This window comes from Carassius auratus, chromosome 32 (genome assembly GCF_003368295.1).
Source record: "Carassius auratus strain Wakin chromosome 32, ASM336829v1, whole genome shotgun sequence".
NCBI lineage: Eukaryota > Metazoa > Chordata > Actinopteri > Cypriniformes > Cyprinidae > Carassius > Carassius auratus.
In genome coordinates, this window is record NC_039274.1 from 35,284,393 (window position 1) to 35,306,661 (window position 22,269).

Below are 22,269 nucleotides of genomic sequence, written 5' to 3' on the forward strand. Positions count from 1 at the left end.
TTTAATTAAGAAATGTTATATATATTATAAATATATATATATATATATATACATATATACATATACATATATATATTATTATTATTATTATTATTATTTTATTTTTTTTGCTTTAATACACCCCCAAAAAACATGAACATGACTTTTAATATGCTATACGTGGTTTGCAGAGATTTAAAAAGAGAGAGTAAGACATGGTAAACAGTGATGCCTTTGATGATAACACTGATGCCTTTGTGGATATCAATAATCATCATTAGCACATGCAGTAATCAGATTGACAGGATGGAAGGAGAGAGAGTCATAGTACTAACTGAGCTGGCTTCACTGCAGTATCCTCCTGACTACAGGACCACAGCTACCGCAGCACTGATAGGCTTGGATACTTAGCGAGAGACAGCAACCAAACCCTTCCTCCCCCCTCTCTCTCTTCTCTTCTCCTCTTTCTCAATCTCTTGTGTCTCACTCTGCTGTCGTAGAGACTGCAGCTGCACACACTCAGTGAGTCCTCTCTCTCTCTCTCTCTGTCCTGCTGTCTCACTCAGCGTTTCAGGAACAGAAACGGACTCTTCTGCACTGTTCTCTGCATGACTGTCACAAAGGTAAGCGTGTGCTGGAGCGTGTGAGGCTGGGAGGGGCTGCTGGGTTTGGGCTTCACTGCAGTGGGATGTTCTGCTGAATCTGTGACTGTAGTGTACCGCAGTGCCGGACAGGTGGAGAGTGTTTGGTAATGCAGGTGAATCTTATGCCTGCTGGATTTGCTGTGCAGTACAAACTTCTATGTGTGGTTGTCCAGCTGCCTCTCTGTGAGTGTTTGATATGTGAGAGCCTGTCCCGCAGTAGGGCAGTGGGTCTTGGCTGGGTGAGGCATGTTTATGTGTGAGCGTGTGTGTATGTGTGCAGCTTTAGCAAACTGATTACGATGAGGAGCTTTTAATCCAGGGCTGCCCTGCATAAAGGCTGAGCTGTGCTTTTTTTTCCGAGGAGAGACTGGGCATGTCACATAACATACTACAGTATGCGTGACAGTTCTAAAAAGGAAAAAGAGGGAAATGGACAAGATGAGAAGGGGTAGGCCAAGGGATATAGGGAGAATTCAGGTCAACTTGGACACTTTTTGACATTATTATTTTATTTTGACATAGATTATAATATCAATATCAATTTAACTGAATTCATTGTATAAGTATCAATGTGGATCAGGCTAATTATGTCTTTATTGTTCTTGTTTGTATGTTTATAAAAGAGTTTTAAGTTTGACTTATGTCATTTGACTCTCATAGTTGTCATGAGCTGCTGGCTAACTGAATATAATTCATAAAAGTTGGACTAACTAAATAATTATATGAAATTATCTTAAATGCAGTATACAATCAAACAGATTTGTAAAGTCTGTAAAGCTGATATTTGAAGAGATAAACACAGAGAGACACTGTTTATAAGACAAATATACTGTGCATATGTTTATGCATTTTATATATATATATATATATATATATATATATATATATATATATATATATATATATATATATATATATATATATATATGTTTTGTATGTAAAATATATCAAATCTATAATAAATAATTATATTATATTATACAGTATTATATTATTACTCAGAGTTGCAGTTTCTTCATTTATGCAATGCATATCTCACTTAAATCTCAGTCAATGTCAGTTTTCATGCAGTGATGTGTGTTGCAGTTATGCCTGGCAGAATTACTGGCTTGATGCAGGTGCTGACTGTGTAAGAACTGATGTGTGTGTGTGTGTGTGTGTGTGTGTGTGTGTGTGTGTGTGTGTGTGTGTGTGTGTGTGTTTTGCTCTGACGGAGAAGGGTGAGATGTTGAGTGGGGGTTCGAGTGATGGGTACTGTACAGAGCTAAATGACCTTGCAGTGTTTGTGCATGTGTGCTTACTGAGCAGAACAGCACTCTGTGGCAGACAGTGAGAGACAGAGAGCGATTCCACTCAAAAGAGTGCGTCTGCATGTGAGAGTGTGAGCGCACATATAGACTAGTGTTTAACCACACTGCTGTGTGGCAGGATATCCTCACAGACTCTTGGGACTGAAATGGTCACACACCCAGACTGTCATGAACAGGACAAGATGCATCTTTCACTGCAGGGCTATAAAACAGCTGGCTGCACGTCACTTCCTGTCACACACAGCGCAATGCGATAATTAATAAATCACTGTGGATGTTCATTTCATACAGTTTATGAACTAAAGGCAAAAAAGTCTCATGAAAGAAGGAAAGCTAAATATTGTATTCATAAAAAATGTGTCTCTCAGACAGTCTAAGAAAAGTCCCCATATAACAGGTGTTAGAGCTTACTAGCACTACTTTACAGCACATATAACTGACTTTTTTATTTAATTATCAACCGAAATAAAATAAAATAAAAATGGTAGCATGCTAGTGGTAGCATTCTTAAAAAAAAAAAACTTTAGAAATGATAAGATCTTTAAAATTACATCAGAATAGCCAGGCACCACAAAGTTACTCCCTAAATCCCACACCACACTAACTTAAAAGGTATGAAATCTACCGAAACATTGTAATCAATTATATATTAAGAGGCAAAAGAAAGCTGGAGGAATGGATGGAGGAGGGGTAAGAGATCATTCTGTCTGAGTTTAAGGTCAAAGCATGAAACCCTCATGCCTTTGTTTAAAACTTAAGCATTTTTTTCACCCTGGGACATAATTTAGTCTGACAGAAATGCCAACAGGCATCAGATTCTCCAGTGAATATTTTCCCCAATATCAAGGCACAGAGCCAGGCAGACATTGCATGTTCAATATCACTGAATGTGCTGTGAGTGTATTTACTGGGGGATTGTGAGAAGGGTCCTCATCTATGGTGTGTGTGGGTGGCTTTGCACATGTCTGCATGTCATTAGGTCGAGAGGCAGGTAGGAAGTTTCACATATCAAATGCACAGAAACACACTTGTCAGGAGTGTTTAAGTGGCTGAGAAGACACTGCGTTGGTAGGAGGACTGTTAACTTGTTCATTGCTATAATTTCAGAGAAAAAAGCCCATGTATTAAACAGTGTTTGTCAGTAATTAAGTAACTTTATGAACAATGCTATAATGACTTCATATAATCGAGTATCATATCATCAGAACTTGGTTGCTTTATTTATTTATTATTGTTTTTAGAACAACAAAACAAAAAAATGCACAAAAAATATGAATGACTCATTCTACACTACATAGATTTTTGTCCAATCAAATGCTCTCTAGAACAAAAAAAGAGGCTCTTCCTCTAATATTATCTTCAGCAACTAGCAAGTAGCAAAGCATGGTGACATAACTAAAGCCAGGTGAAATGACATAAAAGAAAAAAAGAGTAAAAGAAAAGAAAAGAAACAGACCCTTTAATGTCCTGCCCAAGTTTCTGTTTCAATATTAATCATACTTCCCCTACAGGATATTTCAGCAAAACTCAAAGAGCCACACAGATGGGAAATCAAAAATTACCTGTATTACAGTGTATGATGTAGCTGTCCATCTGTGTAAACAATGTGCAAATAATTAAACCAAAAAGTACACGATTTATAAAGTTATTGGCTTCTAAAGTAAGGAGTCGACTCTGAATCGCTGAAATGAGTCGTTATAGATTTCAAATCTTTTGCCCATCTCTATGTACGTCACTAGGAACACTTTGCATAATAATCTCCGCCTACCATCTTGAGAGAAACGGAACTCTGAGCAGCCTCACCCCCCACACAGACGCTCTGGTTGGTGTGATAGCATCGTGTCGAGGAGACCGTTTGTTTTATTTTCACTGCCAAAGAATGAAGATCAGAAGAACCAATGGCTAAAATTCATTTTCACCACAATACCAGAGCAGTACAACAAATCCCTTTTGTTGTGTTGACAACATTTCACTGATGACTGCTTTTCTAATCTCGATGAGTACAGCGGGATTTTCAAAGCGTTTGGCCATAAAAGATGGTTCATTACCAACTTTATTTAGAGCATCTCCGAATCACAACGCGAAGTATGATTATGAAGTTATGTGTCTGTTTTCTCCCGAGCGTCTTATCAGTATGTGTGCTGTCTGCAGCCTGTCTGCGCTGATCGTCATGTACAAACACGTCATTAAAATGAAGTGTAACTCCGTGAATACTCAACGAAGAGACATGAGAGAGATATCTATAGAAAGCTTGACATGTCTACTTTAAAACTAAACAAGCTGCTAACATATATTCTGTGATAAAGTAATCCATATGAAAACAACGCGATGTCTGTTTTTCATGTCTCCCTTCGTTTTATCCAATGTGACCACGCCCCCGCGCTTAACGCGCTATTCTATTCAAACTGAAGCTCGCGGCTTGAATACACCCACAGAAGAAAAAGCAGCGAGACTGTTCAAGTTTTTTATTTTACTGTTTGCTTTGCGATGAGAGGAATAAGACATAATTCACCCCAAACAGATGCTAATGCATAGTTTACCGTGGAGGTGTGTGCAGAACAACCAATCAAAACTATGTCAGTTGACCAATCAGAACACAGTATTCTACCGAAACTGAATCTTTTGAACAGCTTCGTGCGAACCGTTTGGGGATTTCTGAGAATTGAGGTAATTTTAAAATGATATTTTGACAAAATGACAATGTTTTTTAACCTTGGATGGATTTAAACCTAATGTACAGGACTTATAACAGTGATAGGAAGCTTAGAATTTTCATCTTACTGGCTCTTTAAATACAGTCCAAAAAAAAAAAAGACAATAAAACTGTTTGTCTAGTGTAGGTTTGTTTCAATACATGCACTTATAAAAAACCACAGAATATATTATAGAACAGAAATAACCAACAGAGGCAGGCCTGGGTTGTCATATGAAATTAGGATATTTCTAAACTATTCCCAGTCCACTAGGTGATTTATTTATTCATTTAATTTTTTTATTTGACTGAAATGCTTTTATATCTTACCAATGATAATTCTGTTCTAGATGATGAGTTTTGTGAGGGAGGGACACTGGAAAGGAGACTTTGAGCTGCTTAATGAAAACAGAGGAGTATGACACTGTTTAGCAAGCCTAGCAACCTTGAGTACAAGCTTGATTTGGATTCTGTAGTTTTTCTTTTATCCTCAGAGGGAATCTTATAATCTGGACTGAATTTTCAGGCTATTGTGCCCTATGCAAGTAGTGTGAACACGTGCTGAGAAGAGTCACATTTGGTCCAAGTCCTAGCAGCTAGCAACACCAACCTCCCGCTGGCCAAAGTGCTTATGCAGATAATGAACAAAAACTTAAAAGTCTGGCATTTTTAGTCAACTTTTTAGATTGTTTTTATGAAGCCTGAGAAAGTGCAAAACAATGTATTAATTGATGCAGATATGATAATGCCCTTGTCAATATTATGTAGACGAATATGAACAAACTGCTCTAACTCCACAGAGACTGAGAGTTTCATTGGGACTCTCTTTAGAAAAGGAAAGGAGATCATGTCATTTATAAATATCCTGCTCAGCTCCTGGAGAGCTGTAGTGAACGTGATGGAGAGACCCTGGGAAGAGGATATGTTTCCTGTGGTCCTGGGCTGTAGATAAACAGCAGCTGTGAGGCATCAGTGTGTGTTGTTCACACTATCTTGTAATTCTCATTGTCTGTCTTTGCACTCTTTTCACTCTTACTTTAAGGCACAGAAACGAGAAAATATTATATTAAAATTCTTGCTTTAAGATATCTGTATCTATTGCCACTGCAATCCTAGATGCATAGACATATACACGCACTCACAAGCTGTAGAGTCAAGAAGAATAACTCACAATGTAAAACCCCTCTGTGTGACACTACTCTGCTCTGATTGGTCCAATGACCCAGTCTGTTGTGATTGGTCTATTGCATGCAGCGCATGTCGGAAACGGAGCACCCATCACCATTACTGAATTACGGCTTATCAATAATACATCCTATTATAATAATAATAGTGCTTCACTCTGTTCTAAAAAGAAAGAATCAGAGAGAAAAAAGTTGTTTTACTCGTATGTAAGTGAACCGGACCCACAGCTTGGTAGTAAAGACCCAATAAAGTATTGCTCCATCCTTTATCATGACTCCAAGTACAACAGACATTCTACATTTTTTGACACATTTCTAGACAATAGCAGGCCCACAGCTGATTAGCAGAACCATAAAGTGAGTTTAAGGAAACGCTACAGCCTACACAAGTCAAACAATGTGGGAGAGGGAACTAAAGCATGACAGCATGATGAAGATGGGTCAAATGCTTCCGTTATCAAGATTTCAACATGCTTCTCCTACTAACACAGTCTCATGAAAATGGAGCTCATTATCTGTAATGCAGTACTGCAACACATTCCATTGAGTGATCCCACTCACCAAAGACTCTTTTCATTTTAGAGGTGAACAGCAGTCGGCTGCAGTAAAATGCTGGTAAATTACACACTTTCAGGTTTGGTGCAGTAATGCCACCAAAATTAAGAAGCACATTCCATTGAGAAAAAAAAATGCCCCTGCACAAGCTAAATCTATTCTGGCTGTCATAATACAAGTGAAATTTGAAAATTTATGAAATTTGTCAATTACAGCATTATATTTAAATCTGCCCATGTTGCATTAGATTTCTTTTTATGCGTTATTTGCAGCTTTGAGCATTATTAACCAATCATACACATTTCTGTTGATTTTAATTTTTGATTTCTGGTTCTGTTTCATCAACTATTTTTTTACTGTGTGCATACTGACTGAACTCTGAATCTCTGCACTCTCATGAATTCTCTCATCATAAACAATGTGCAGATGCAATGTAAGAGATCCTTTTTGAAATGGTCCTTGCAAAAATGTATCATTCACGCTAGACTGAAGTCATGGACTTCTTTAATGTTCACTGTCTTTATATAATATATTCTCATTTAAACATTTTTTTTTTCATGTACATGTCAGGTTTCCTGTCACTTTTGTGTTGTAATTCCACACCTTACCCTCTATGAGTAAATCAAAACAAAGAATAGACTGCATACCAATACTGTACATACATAAAGACAATGTGGGGATGTGACACTTCAGGATGGCGCACACGTTCCACACAATATACAGTAATCCAGTTGCCTTATGATAAAATTTCACTCTGATCTTCCATTATAAATCTTGATATGCTCAGTTCCTTCATAAGAAATTTCAGATAAAATTTCAGATTTCATTTAAGATGAATTTGAAATTTAGGCAGGAAAAAATCATTTAAAATGTATTTTCAACTATTAAATTTGTTTCCATCATAGTGTGTGTGCATGTCTTCATACAGAATCTCATCCTGAAGTAAGCAAATGTGTTTTATATACATTTTTTAACTTTTTTAATGTAATATTCCAAAATTTGAAGAAAAACACCAAAATCCCAGCCCATGCAGAATCTGTTCCGGCAGATTTCCACAGAACTAAAATGCTGGTCAATCACACATCCATTCCTAAATTTTTGCACGTATTATATTATAGCTAATTTGGTGATTCCATATATTACTAATAGTCTAGTACTCTCATCCTGGTTTAACACATTTTCTCTTTTTTAAATCCATTTCCCAGATTCCCCTTCCTCCACAAAATAAGCACAGAAATTGTGAAAAAAGATAGCAGATTCCATCTGGGCCTGGTCATAAGAGAGAAAGCACAATGAGAACATTATGAAAATGTTTTGATACTTCAGGCTGAAGTAAACAATACCTACAAGTTGTCTGAGGTTATTGCCGCTTAAAAGGAAAAAGAGAGCAGCTTTTTTTGTGAGCAGAAAGAAAAATAGAGGTCAGCTGAGCACCGTGAAGGTTCACATTCCTTCCCAGAATTCTCTGGCCCTCAGCAGTGTTTTTTAAAGTGATATTCCAAAACCCCAAGCCTTTTATTTCCTTAGAAAATGCATCAGTGAGAAAGTCCAAAGGAGCAAAAGGAGTGAGTGTGTTTAGGAAAAAATGTTAGACACTGCACATTCACAACAGCATGGGATAGCTATTCCAGCAAGAGTGATCAATATTATTATAAATGCCAGCCAGAACATGATAACATACAATCATTTCATTCAAATTCAGTTCTATATCAAATCTGTACACTCTCTATTGCATTAAGGCCAACAAAAACATTCTAGAATTTTAGAAATCAGGATGGAAAACATGGGCTGAATAGAAAGCAAACTTGGCATGAGAAATGCATTACATGTATTACAGTCCTCAGGAAGAAAGTCAGTGTTGTGGAAGGCAGTTTAAAGAGGCATGAATCTAACCCCATGTGATCCGGGACTTACGGCAGCACAGACTTCCTTCAGGCAGTTTTCAGAGCGCTTAGCTCTGCTTCCAGCCTCCAATTAATCAAACTTCACTGACTAAACAAATCCCACACAACAAAACTGAGCTGGAGGGAGAAAGATACAGGTTGAAGGACAAAAGAGAAATGTGAAAGAGTGAGAAACAAAAAGGAAGCATAAAGAAGACACTAGAGAGGATGTTTAAGAAAAAAAAGTTATGTTAGGCTATGTTGTGGACATTTTCAGAGCAAAACAAAAATAACGAGTCAAGGCCTGAGGCCTGGACAGACAGATCGCCAGGTGGAGACCCACTGACACAGATTTCAGCTCTAACACTCAGTTTATTGCATCTGTTTGGGAACCTACTCAAAAATATACCACTATTTAAAGACACAATCATCCAATCAACATTAACTTTTTCACGAGCTCAAATCCATGCATGAGTCCAAAATGGGTCACATGATGTAAGACAGATAGGACACACACTTACGTGCATGCATTTGTGCAGAAATAGAAATCTGTCAATAAAGAATTTTTTTTTTTTCTGCTAATGACGTCAGTGACACAAAAAGCAAGCACTACAGAAAAGCTAAAGGTCTTTAAATATCATACGGAGAGGCAAATTATATTTAATTATATTTAATTTCTTAAATTAATATTTTATATCTTAATTCATTTTACATTCCCTAAACAACCAATTAACAAAAAGCTTTCTCATGGGCATCATAAAATAGATTTGAACCTTTTGACATCCACTGGTATGTCTTTAGACAGACGATTGTTTCTAAGAATTTATTCTTTGAAATACAAGCTTTTAGGTTATTAAAGGTGCCATCTGTAATATTTGGCAAAAAAAATCAAATCATACTTGACATTCCATACCAGATGGGGGCAGTATGCCTCAATAAAGTGAATTGGTCTACTCTAGAGTAACAAACGAGAAACGGCATAGTCTCTATGTTCCGCCCCTACTTTCACAACAACACTACAGCCATTGCCGAAGCCTAACTGTGCGTTCACACCCGCCGGCGTCTAGAGCGTCAAAAATCGCTCTTGCCGTTCTGCTCACGACGCTGCAGAAAGATTTATGAGCGCTCAGACGCTCTAACGTAGATCGAATGCTTATTTTGTAACAAGCTTGTTGATCTCGTGCAGACTAACCACAGGGAGTTATAAGTTAACCTCATTAAATATTGTTGTGGACGAAATATTAGGATCCTTTACTTAAAATGAACAATCTCAGACACCTTGGTCCACGTATCACTTTTAATTTATTTTTTATGTCCCTGTACGCAAACAGGGACACATCATAGACTAATACAAACGCTAAACAGCAATAATCAACCTGTCCTCTATGTGCCAACTCTCAAGCATTCACCGTGAGACACACGCAATTGACTCTTTTCACACGCTTTCACGCCACACATCAATTTTTTCACGCACAGAAAAACCACGAAGCAAAGAGGACACGGAGACCAACAGACTAGACAGAGCAGGTTAGTTATGATATAATCAAATGGGTAACGTTAAGTTATAGCTAGCTAATTATCAAACGCAGCTACGGTTAGCCATCGCTAACAGTAGCACGTTTATCGAACAGCCTTCGATACATTCCTATGTTATAACTTCCCGAAAACAAATACACAAACATATAAAACAAACTTCTAGCGAACTACTAACAGCATCTAACTTACCAATACAAAAGAAATGTTGCAAGTTCGGAGTCGAACCTAATTTCTTTCAGGTCCATCAGTTGTCTCCAGCGATTAAAAGCAGTGCCGATGTTAATTTGATTTGTGATTCCGAGCGCGGTTGTTTCCCTGTTAGCGGGTGGCGCTCTCTTCCCTGAACTGAAATGCTCAATGAACTTTAATTGAAAGTACTGGGCTGTACTTTCCACATGATTGACATCAGGTTCAGGTACGCCCAGAAGTCATGCGAGTTATTCGTGTATTGCAGGCCGAATGGCCGAAACTGGTATTACGACACCTGTCGGGCCGGGGATAGTAATGCTAATGCTAATTAAGGTTGATATCTCTGCAGCACTATAACTTGACATTTTTTTAATGACATCCTCGCCCTTTCTTCTCATTCTTTTGATGTGTGTAGGTCATGTTATGGATATTTTTACCTCAATTTTTGCATATGGCACCTTTAAAGAATAAACATCATAGTGTAGATTAATTAAAATAATCACTTGCCATGCATATTCCTGCAGTTAAAGCATCTATCTTATAATTAAACATTTTAATGACACAATTAGATTTTACCCGGTTTTCAAGAGGCTCTTAAAAGCCTGAAATGGACATTTTACCTGTTTACTACCTGTTTAATACAAAATGAGGTTTAAAAGTCATTTTCAATTTTTCACTTGTGCACGTGTTAGATTACATTTCACAGAAATCACTGGTTTTGTCATTGAATGCTCCCTTGATAATCCCATCTCCCCTGATATTTGTCTTAATAGTTTTACTCAGCATCTCACTCAGCCTCTCATACAGCTGTTTTATATTTGACACTAGCCTGAGCACATTTCAGAGCACACCTTGCAAAAGCCAGTTTTAGCTCAGAGTGCTGTGCTGGCGATCATGTTGAAACAGAATCCTGCCAGCAATGACAAACAGTCAGAAGAGATTAGCCAAGCAAGAACACAACAGGCTAATACGACATTGTCATGTCACTGTGGAAGGTCACGGTGCTCATCATCAGTGGCTGCATAACACTATTAAAGGATGCAAGTCTCTGAGGTCTGGCTGATGTTGTTTTAGCACCATCTGAAATGGCAGCGCTTTGTCTAAATCAATCACAGTGTTGCTTCTCAAGTCTGCCAAAAGGCAGAAAAGGGTAGAATACAGTAATATAGAAATGAGTATACATGGCAGGCATGTAGAAATATGAGTACAATCAAACAAAAATCAATCTACTAGCATAATCCATTTCAAAACCTAGATTGACCACTATTCTTAATATTGCTTATAGCTTTTACACAATGCTTAGGTTATGGCACTGTGACTATACGGGTTTGGATGTGGTGTGTCTGGCTAATTTATCCAGGGCAGATGGCAAGTCTTAGCCATGATTTTCCTCTTCTGTGTAGCACAGGAGCAGACTGCACAGGGAGCCAGAGACAGCAGGAGATAAAGTCTGTCTAGTCAACAAAACATTGCCAAATGGGAAGCCTTAATCCAATTTATAAAGGGACTTTCTCCAAGACTGAGAATGCAGGAGAGGGACTAACTTATGCACAGCTTCCATCGCATTAGAAAGCACAACAGAGATTGAGAAGTACAAGGGATGAGACTTAGTAAAGTGTGAAAGCCACCAAATAATTATTTAATCTCATATAGGCAAAATTATTTACTTCAAATTGTTAAAATGCACATTAATGCTCTAAAATTCAAAAGCTGGCACTGCTATTTTCACACCAATGAGCATACATTAAATTAGCATTTTCAGATGTTAATTTACATAAAATATGTAATTCTATAAAGAATTTGATTTTTTACATTTTTTAAATGTCTTTATCTCAGAAGTATTTCTATGATGCCTTAAAATGCCTTATAATGTGTCTTAGCAGTGTGTGGACACAACCACCCTATAATGATAAAAATCCACTCACTCACTCTTTTTTTTTTAATCACCAGAAAACCTAAAAAGTCTCTATCTTCAAGCTGTCTTGATTTTCTGAGTATTATGACATCATACTGTTCAGGCCCCACCCACAGCTGCTGACAGACTGTCCCATATTAGCATATCTCCACCCTCAGTCACCCTCCACCATAAATTTTGTCCATGCTCGAGTAGCTGTAGCAGCAACGTCTCATAAGCAATGTAATGTGTTGTAGCTGGATGTAAAAGTAAACATAAAGAGTTTTTATTTCCTCCCAAAATCAGAGCCACTGAGGAGGACAGCAATTGAGGAAAAGATAGGCTGCACAGACTGTGGGGTTTAGTTTTAAAATACTGTCACTGACAGAGCTTTTTGTCAGGTTTGATTATTCCATGTGCTGTCACACTGTGCACAGTTCATCCAAGAAAAACATCTGACATCTTTATCTCTCAAGACTGATCGTTTTATCTCTCAAGACTGTATCAATCAATCACGAAAAAAAGCAAGCTGCTATAAAAGCTACAAGGCAGCTTTAATTAATTATTCCTGACAGGTGAAGTGGATATCTACAGAATCAGAGATGACGTGCTGTTAGTCTTTATGCAGTTTTTTGCTGGACTCCTGGAATTCCAAACTATGAAATATGTAGGGTCGGGTTGGAAGCAATTTTGAAAAGTGCATCTACATCTTTGTTGGAGCTTTCTAAATAATGAAAGAGAGCAGCTCCTGTGGTGAAGAAATGTTGCATTTCAAATTCTTGCATGCTTTAACTCCTCATTTGACCCCCTCTTAAAAGACCAGATCCAAGAGAACAGTTCTGATGCACCTCTCTGAAAATACTGCTGTGACTTTGGTTTATATTGTTTGTCTCTGGATGCGAAAAGTCAGTAACGAATATTCTTCTTGAGCACTTGCCAGATGGCCATCATTGCAGCTGGGGCTCATGGTTTTGTTGCATGCAGTTCAGAGCTGGCATCAGGACATCTCAAGCTGCGTCAGAAAGCTCACGCACATAGCAGTCACTCTGTATTCTCTATGCATGCAAAAAAGTCATTAAGAAATTTCCTCATTTCATGCTGAATAAGCCATGTCTTAATGCAGCAAAATGTGATTAGTGAATCCTGTGTAATTTGATTGACAGATCAGCAGAAAGCTGAGTCACGGTCTAGTCTCATGGTGACCATAGTGATCACCCCACCCGTATCATCTTCTTGCTGCCCTGCCCCCTCCACTTCCTAACGTGTGCCATCCTTTGTCTTTCCTCTCTCTACCTCCCCACCATAATCCCCGTCTATCCATCTGTTGGTTCTGCTTATCACACCCTGACCATTAGCAACAGGGAGGTTAGAAGAAGGAAAACAACAGACAGCTCTTCACCTGGCAATGACAATCTCTAGGGGATGCTCTTTCAGTCACTGCAGTAACACTAAACGACACAAGGACATGGGAGGACATATGGGAGGAACAGGTCTTTTTAGTACTGAGTTTGAGTCAAAAGTGTATTGCTTCTTTTTTTTTTTTTTTAGAACTTGCCATTTCTATGATAGAAAGGATCTTTTATGAGCATAACTGGACCTTAAGAGCAGAGCTAGGCCGTCCTTGACAATGTGTCTTTCACAACATGGCATCAAATAAATTTCATTATTTTCTGCTTCTTTATCAAATTCTGATAACCCTCTTAAGAATATCCTGTCCCTACGTGCATGAATGATAACATACAGTTTATATCTGCAGATGACTCTTGCAGCACTTTACTTTTTTTTTTTGTATAGAGTTTTTTTGTTTTTATCAAAATAAAACCTTTAAGACCAAATTGAATATAATATTGTGTAAAAGCTATATTCTTTCATTATGTCTCCCCACTCTGTCAACAACCCACCCCCCCCCTTCTGTCTTTGAGCTATAGTCCTGTAGCCTGACTGCACCCATCCTGTCTGTCTGATCCCTTACAGAGACGAAAAGGGAGGAAACTGTCTTGTTTCTTGTGTTTTTAAGGAAGTATGTCATGACACACTCAATAAATTTCCCATGTGTTCTTAGATCAACATCCTGCTCTTCAGCATCATGGCAAAATAAATACCATTTTATGTGAAAAGAATATTGAAAATATAATATAAATATATAATTTAATATATTTTATAAAAAGATTATAAAAAAAAAAAAAGACTGTGTCTGGGTACACAACAAATGACTCATATGAACCAATTCTTTACAGTAAATAAAAAATATAGTGCACAACCTGTACAGTAGGCTGATTCAAAAACAAATGAATTTTATCAGCTGGTTCTTTAAACGAATGCTTAAAACAGATGATTATTGATGATAATATACAAATTAACTGCACTTTGAAATCAGTCCAGACAATAATTGGCAGTATGGCAGTGTACCTCCTGTTTCAAGGCTGACTTTTCATAATTTTTCTCTTTTTACACTGAGAGATCATTTACAATGAGATACACGTTTCAGTATGTTATATATGAAGTACAGTGTGCAAAATTGTCAAATCTTAGTGTCAGTTGTTACAGGTGCATCAGCCCTCCCTGGTGAAGGAAAAATACAGCCAATAACAATCAAAGGGCACCCCAGTACACAAAATCCCCTATAGTACAGCAGTAATGAGGGTCTCTATCCAATCTTGCCCTTTTCCTCCCTCCCCTGAGTTCTGCCCTCACAGAGAATTGAAGGGATTTAAATGCCCTTCAGCTCTGACAAAATGATTCTGTTCTGGAACTTAACTTATACATACAATTTTTTTCCTCAAGGTATTTTCCATTGTTTAATAACATAAATTTGTGGCTTTGGATGATCTCATCACTTTTGTGTGTGCACGAAAATTTAGCGATTCCAGTGAAAACAAATATAATAACAGAGAACGTACAGTGTTATCATTTGCCACTTGGCAGCTATATATCAGGTAAATCCCATGTTTATCTCATTATATCTAGGTCTGCAGTAAAGTAAAAGCTGAATTTTCTAGCAAGTTTCCCAAAGATCGGGGCTGGCAGATTTATGGACAAGATTTATCAAGGCCTATGTTAAAAGCTGTCTCTACAGTCACCAGCATTCATTCTGACTTCTCTGTGTGTGAAAGGACAGCATGCAACTTGACCTGGCTCTCTTTCAGCTGTATGTCATTCACAGCTGGGGCCAAAGCTGTGGGTCTCCAGGCTCAGAGTTATTTAACTCACACAGAGACAGAATGGCATCAGAACTCCCTCGTGCTACTCAGAAGTGGGAGCTGGAGGTTAGCTGCTCTAATGCCCAACAAAGACGGGCTAACCAATCTCCAGCTATGGCACTCTGGTTTGTCCCATTTTAAAAACAGAAGAGGCTTGCATCCTGAACTGGAAGCTGTTGGAATATCAGTTTCTTGGAATGAATATTTACATGAATAAGGCAGAGTTGGGTTGGGGAGATTTGGATGCTGTAATGAACGAGAGCTGGCCTTGCATTTTGCCATTCAGTTTCATCAGTCCAGAATTGGTAATAATAAGATAAAAGCATTAGTCCCTTTCACGTTCACTAAATTGGAGATATAAAGTATAACTTATGTATATGCAGTAATGGTGCAAAAATGCATTAATGGAGGGCAGAAAGAAAGATTTGAAATAGACTAGATAGATCAGTATATATATATATATATATATATATATATATATATATATATATATATATATATATATATATATATATAATCGTGAAAAATGTATACAGCAAAAATAAAGAGAACAAAAATTTTGTCCAGATGATCTGATCAGAATTTCTTCCATCAAAAAAATAACATGTATTGCTTATTTCACAGACTAGTGTTAGTAATAGTAATAGTAATAGTAAAGGTACTAAAATATACTTTTTACGGGGTAGATAAGATAAAGATAAGATAAAAAGGTGTACTTTTAAGGGTGCTGCCCCGTGGCAATTATTATTATTTTTTTAATCATTTTTTTAAATAAAAAAAATCATTGTGTTTTTATTCCTAGATGTTGGGCAGCACCATGCAGCCAATCAAATTAGCAGTGCCTGCATACACATACATCCCCTTGCATTCCTTACATAAAGATAAGTCCTCAAAATTAACATGTTAACTTTTCTTGAAGTTAAACATCAGTACTACATCTACATGACGTGACTTTGTTTATTGTCTAATTCACCTCTAACCTTTATCAGTCCTAGTTATTCTAGATTACCAGTATATAAACGCTCTCAGGTAAATAAACATTATCTTATGATGAGTAGTATACTGTCAAAAATATTCTCTGGACAGTACTTGCATCAATGTGTGCAACAGCCCAGACTACAAAATATCTGTTGGGCGTTTGACAGACACATGCTGAACAGAATGCAAAGCTGAAGGGAAGGCCAAGGAGAGAGTGCTGTCTCACTAAAGTAAAATAAATCTGGTCTGTCTGCATTGAGGTTGTCAAGGGCCAGCAAAATATTCCATTTAATCATTCAACATTATTAGAGAGAGTAAGAGACATTTGTTTTAACATAGACCTGAGAATGCCCCAGAAAATGTCCAAGGTCTTATTAACATTCCCCTGTTTATTTTTTTATTTTTTATTTTATTTATCAAAAAATATCATATAACCTAATTATAATTATTTGAGAAGTTTAAAAAACAGCTCTCATATCTTCTTCATGTAGGGTTTTATTTTTTAGGACATCCTACCAAAAAAATAAATAAACAGTGCATTTACTCTGTTTAACATGGCAAAATATGCATTGAGAAACTGAACATACATCATACATATCAAACTGTATATCAATGGATCTGAAGGGTTTTTTTGGTGGAAGAAATTAATAAAGCTGCATTAATCCAAAGCAACCCAAAGCTTGGACTTTCAACATGATGAAACTTTTAATCATGCATTGTTATGTACATGCAACTGTAACACTACATATCTCAAATAGAGTACATAATATTTACGATTTCATCTGGAGGACTGGACAGAGAGTGGAGAGATGAGTGCAGTTGCGTCATATTCATTATATAACTCAACATTGTCTTTTAGTTTAAATCAATATGTTTTGTGAATTGAAATAGGTTTTGAGGGATCTGTGTTGTCAGTTAATGGTGATAATGAGCAGAAATACATTAATAAGTAAATACTGACATACATTAAAGAAAGGCTGGAGCAACAATTTGAGCCTTTAAGGGAGCTAATGTGTATATGTTAGAAAGGGAGAAACTGTGTGTTTGTGTGTTTCAGGCAGAGAAAAAAAGATATTCGACCTCTAGCAATTACAGTAGCGCCAAAGCAGATGACGTGGGGCTGGGCCTGGAAAGAGGGAGGGAATGAAGTAGTAAGGGGTGGATGAAAGGAGGCTGTGGGAGGAGAACGCTTGGAGAAAAAAGGGAAAGAGAGAAACCGATGCAAGCAACTCAGGCCGGCAAACTAGATGCACTAAGAAAGCTGAAGAAGATACAAGCTCTTTTTGTAGATGACTGCAGAATTCAGAGGGTGGTGCTCAAAACCAGAAGAAAGGTAGGAAATCAGCCTCAATAAATTTGAGTCAGACATTGAGGAGAATCTAGTAATAAATATGATGTATATTATATTATAAGAAAATATATTTTGTAGATTCATATATTGAAATATTCAAATACAGATGGCACACAGATAGATAGTGGTCAGTTGGTGCAAAGTCTTTGGTTGGTTTTTGGAGAACTGAGCGAGTGTGTATGTACATGCAGCATTAAATGACAAAAGCACACAAACCTCTGAATGCTTTAGGACTGCTGTGAACATTCACACAGCACGAGAGTTGAAAATTACACACGTGGAAGAGAGAAAAAAAATGAAAAGGACAGGAAGATCTCAGATGCAATTTAAAGCCTCACTGCTAACAGAACATGATTAGCATGATTAACTTTTTGACTAACACAATTACCGATTAGTCATCATATATGTCAGAAATCAACTAAAGACTAAAGGTTGTTCATGTTTTCACACAAAAGCAGACGGATATTCACAATGCAGTCTTTAGTCATGAGTGATGTCAATTTCTCATAAAGATTCAGATCATACACTGGTGATTTAACACTTCCTGTACTACTTGTGACCACAATTTGTTCGAATCGCAGCTCATTTTGCATGGCACAGTCTCATTCATTAGAGCCTAAATTGTTGCTTGCACATTCCTCCAGGCTAAACTACAAACGGCGGTTTCAGTTGTGTGAAATTTTACAACCATCCAAAAACCGCTTCCTGTTTGAGTGGCAGAGTCCTCTAAACGGTTTCATATTGGAAAATGAAGCCAAATCAGCCAAATCAGCACTAACGAACAAAATGCACATCTCACCTGTTTTCCTTCCAGTACGGGAAAGTAAACAGATTACTACGGCTCGAGCTCCATTCTAATTAGAACCTTTATTTTTTTTTAATGCAGGCTTGATACGGACAGCCCCATCAGCCCACGTCACAACTTTAATAAAGATTAAAATAATAATAATAATAATAAATAATAATAAATAAAAAAGGATGTCAAATTCGTAATCTAGATTGTTTTCTTTGCATGGGTTTTGCAGATGTCATGGCGGCCGACCTACCGGAGCTCCAAGTTTCGAAACGTCTATGGCAAAGTGGCCAACCGAGAGCACTGCTTCGAGGGCATCCCGATCACAAAGAACGTCCATGACAACCACTTCTGCGCGGTCAACGCTAAGTTCCTTGCCATAGTAACGGAGAGCGCGGGAGGAGGAACCTTCGTTGTTATCCCGGTCACTCAGGTAACCACGACGACACAGCACGCGCATGTACTAGTGTTTTCTCCAGACAGATTTGTTTTATGTGATAGGCTGAATTCATGACCTACACAATGCAGGGCGTCAGACAGCGCCGTGAATGATGCGAACCTTTCAAGAGCCTTATTTTTGCAACATACATCCAGGCAGTGAGTTCAAAAAGGAACCTGTAGCAAAGCAATGTGGTTGAGTTGGTGCGTAAAGGGTACACCGTTAAGTATTGTGAAATGGGGTGTTGGCATAATTTTAACCAATTAGGAATGAGCCACATGGTGAAATGTAAGTCATTAACTCCACAGTCCAATATGTAGTTTATTTTTATTGTTTTTTTTTTTGTTTGTTTTTTTTTTTACAAAGGTGAAACAAAATTGACAACTTCCATTAAAAACAAAAATATATGTAGATAGGCCTACTGCAAAATATAAGGCCATATAAGTCGCCTTTATACAAATAATGATTTTGTCAAAGCTTTACAGTGTCAAACAGGAAAATAGTTGCAATAATGCAATTGGACAATAACAAAAAGTCCTTTTTTCTAGCTGAAGTAAGTTCATTAATGATTTAGTGATGTAATCATCCAGTTCGACTCTCTTTCAGTAGTGTCTGTGCAATCAGTCAAGAGGTAAATTATGAAATACACTTTGATATGGGAAATTAAAGCTTATATTTTTCAGTATACTGCAACCTGGGGTCCCGGTGCAGGTTGTACCAGTGAGCCCTGTTTGAAATTGATTCATTTGTATGTTCGTTCTATTTATTTATTTGTGCTATTTACACAATGTTTAAGTTTTTTCAAGTTTGCAGGTGTCCAGGGACAGAAACTGAATAATTAAATGTAAAATAGCACTGCATAGTCTTCAATGTAAAATAAAATATACAGTCAAACCAAAATTTATTCAGACACCTTTGTGTGAACCCTTGGTTTTTCAAACTCACTCGATCCTAATGATCTGAGTGATCTTTTAGGTTTATATTCAGTGAACATATCTGCAATAAATTTCGGTCCTAGGTCATTGAGTGATTTATATATGAGTAAAAGTACTTTAAAATGAATCCTACATGTAACTGGAAGCCAGTGTAAGGACCGGAGGACTGGTGTGATATGCTCAGATTTTCTGGTTCTAGTCAGACTCCTGGCAGCAGCGTTCTGGATGAGCTGCAGCTGTCTAATGGTCTTTTTGGGAAGGCCGGTGAGTTGCCCATTACAATAGTCCACCCTGATAAATGCATGAACAAGTTTCTACAAGTCTTGACTGGAAACAAAACATCTAATTCTTGCAATGTTTTTTTATATGATAGTATGCTGATTTAGTTACTGCTTTGACATGACTGAAACTAAGGTCTGTGTCCAGAATTAGTTGTGTGACCCCTAGAGTCAAGGTATGCATTCACCTTGAAAATTGTATCTTTGTTTCCAAATGCAATAACTTCATTTTTGTCCTTGTTTACCTGAAGAAAGTTCTGGCACATCCAACCAGTGGCGGCTCCAGACAATTTTGATTGGGGGGGCAAATGGGGGGGTCCTGGTCTTTTCAAGGGGGGTCTCATGAAAACCAACAAAAAATACAGTGGACATGGCTAATAACTGCATATTTCTGCTACTAAACAACAAAAACACCTTTGCAATGTAAACAAATGACAGACTACATTTGTTATTCATATCCTTCACACTGCACTTTCATGTCAGGTATATTATGCATTTTTATTGACATTGATATTTTTACATTTATTTCCAGATAGATATTATTGAGTTTACAGGCTAAAGTGGTCTTGCTGTTGTAAACACTGTTGCTATTGTAGAAAAAATATTTGCAATGATAATTCAGAGAATGAGAAAATCTGAATAAGCCTTACCAGTGTTGTGATAATTATTTTTACGTGTTAAAAATAAATAAGTACTGTAATATAATAAAAGTTTATTCAAATAACATAAAAAGACCAGACCCCTCGATGCCTGTGAAACTTTTCTCCCTCAAACAGCACGCTAGTGTTACTTCTACACTACAGGCTACACACAGCAATATAAACAACATATCTGCATGTTCTCACATCACATCGTTCTTGTAAAATAATAATAAGTAAATAAACACCAAAATCACTTCGCTGAGAATGAAACACCACTTACCAGCTGCCACGATGTTGAAAATATCCTCTAGCAATTAAAAAATGCGCGTGCAGCGTGACGAATCTTCCCGGTTGGATGAGGTCGTAGTCAGGTGAACGGTCATCATGTTGGTCATTTTATTTACGGCTAAATTATTATTAATAAATTGTACTAATATTATGATTGGGCGTGGGCAGGCATTCACAAAAGTTTATGTTATTACAAAAAAAAATTGAGGAAATTTTGCTTTGACAAAAGGGCACTTAAGGGGCAAAGGAGCAGGTGCTCAAGTGAACCGGTTCTTTCGGACAATTCGATCAAATAAACCAGCTGAAAAAAAAAAATGGTTCACCGGTTCTTTTGCGCTCGATGTAATGCCATCATTGGCAATGATTGCACTTCATTCAAGCCTTTGGTTTACCCGCGCTTATAACATTAGCACAGAATCAGTTCAGAATCAATCACCAAAAGAATCAGTTCGGTTCAGATGCGCTCTGTGTCAGTCTGCTTCACGCTGAATCACGCATGCGCAGTTATCATCAGCTCATCGGTTCTCGAATCGGACGCGTCCGACAGAAACGGTTCTCGGTTCAGTGTATGAATAAATGTCGAAATAATTATTATTTATTATTGTTCTGCGCAGTTTGAAGAGAAACATTTTTGGATCTTTATCCCGAATATATATATTTTTTAATCAGGAAGAGGCTGGGGGGTCAAATGGGGGGTCAAGGCATTTTTTGGCAGGGTCTTGAGACCCCCCAAGACCCCCCTGGCGCCGCCGGTGCATCCAACTATTAATTTCATCAATGCATTGGCAGAGGGAGTCAATGGGGCTGTAGTCATTTGGATATAAGGTAAATCTGGGTATCATCAGCATAGCTGTAATAGGAAATTTAGTTCTTTCTCATTATTTGACTAAGTGGGAGCATATACAGGCTAAACAAGAGCGCTGCAAGAATTGAACCTTGTGGGACTCCGCATGTCATGGACATCCACTTAGACTTTTGCTCTCCTAGACTCACATAATAGCCTCTCCCATCTAAGTATGACTTGAGCCATTTGAGTACCATCCCAGAAAGCCCGACCAGTCTCTCTAGACTCTCTAGTAGTATTTTATGATCGACATCTTTATAAATTTATAAATTATAATTCAAACATACTTGAGCTGAGCTTTTCCACGTGTTGTGTTTGAATGCTTTAAACCCTTTTGAATGTTTAAATTGGCAAGGCTTAAAAACAGGTGAAAATTATAAGCTTTCGTGAAGACGGACTGTCAACTGTCCTGAACATCACTTTAGGTGCTTGAGATCCCCAGGGTTCCCCCCTCAGTTGTGGGCCCCTATAATCATCACGACCTTTCACCCCACTAGCGATGGCCCTGATAGCTGTGTATTGATACATATACAAAATATTTAGAAATGAGGCCAAAATAGCATTACATGTAATATTCATGAAGTATTATCATTTATTGTGCACATATATTGTAGGGATTAATTTTACCGAGTCTGACCTTTAAGTCTCTTTCAGCC

The 22,269-nt window shown here is 37.5% G+C and overlaps 1 protein-coding gene across 3 annotated transcripts in view; it reads left to right on the forward strand.

Annotated features, from left to right (window-relative positions):
- The first annotated feature begins 388 nt into the window (after nt 1-388).
- LOC113052346 (coronin-2B-like) overlaps nt 389-22,269 on the forward strand; it is a 38,018-nt gene continuing 16,137 nt past the window's right edge. Inside the window, exons 1-2 of one of the 3 annotated variants that reach the window (XM_026216808.1) lie at nt 389-602; nt 18,421-18,621. In XM_026216808.1, the coding sequence (XP_026072593.1) occupies nt 588-602; nt 18,421-18,621 (216 nt within the window). In that variant the 5' untranslated portion in view covers nt 389-587. Of the gene's footprint in view, nt 603-16,771; nt 17,378-18,420; nt 18,622-22,269 lie in introns of those variants that run through there. The other 2 variants (XM_026216806.1, XM_026216807.1) reach the window with 2 other exon arrangements.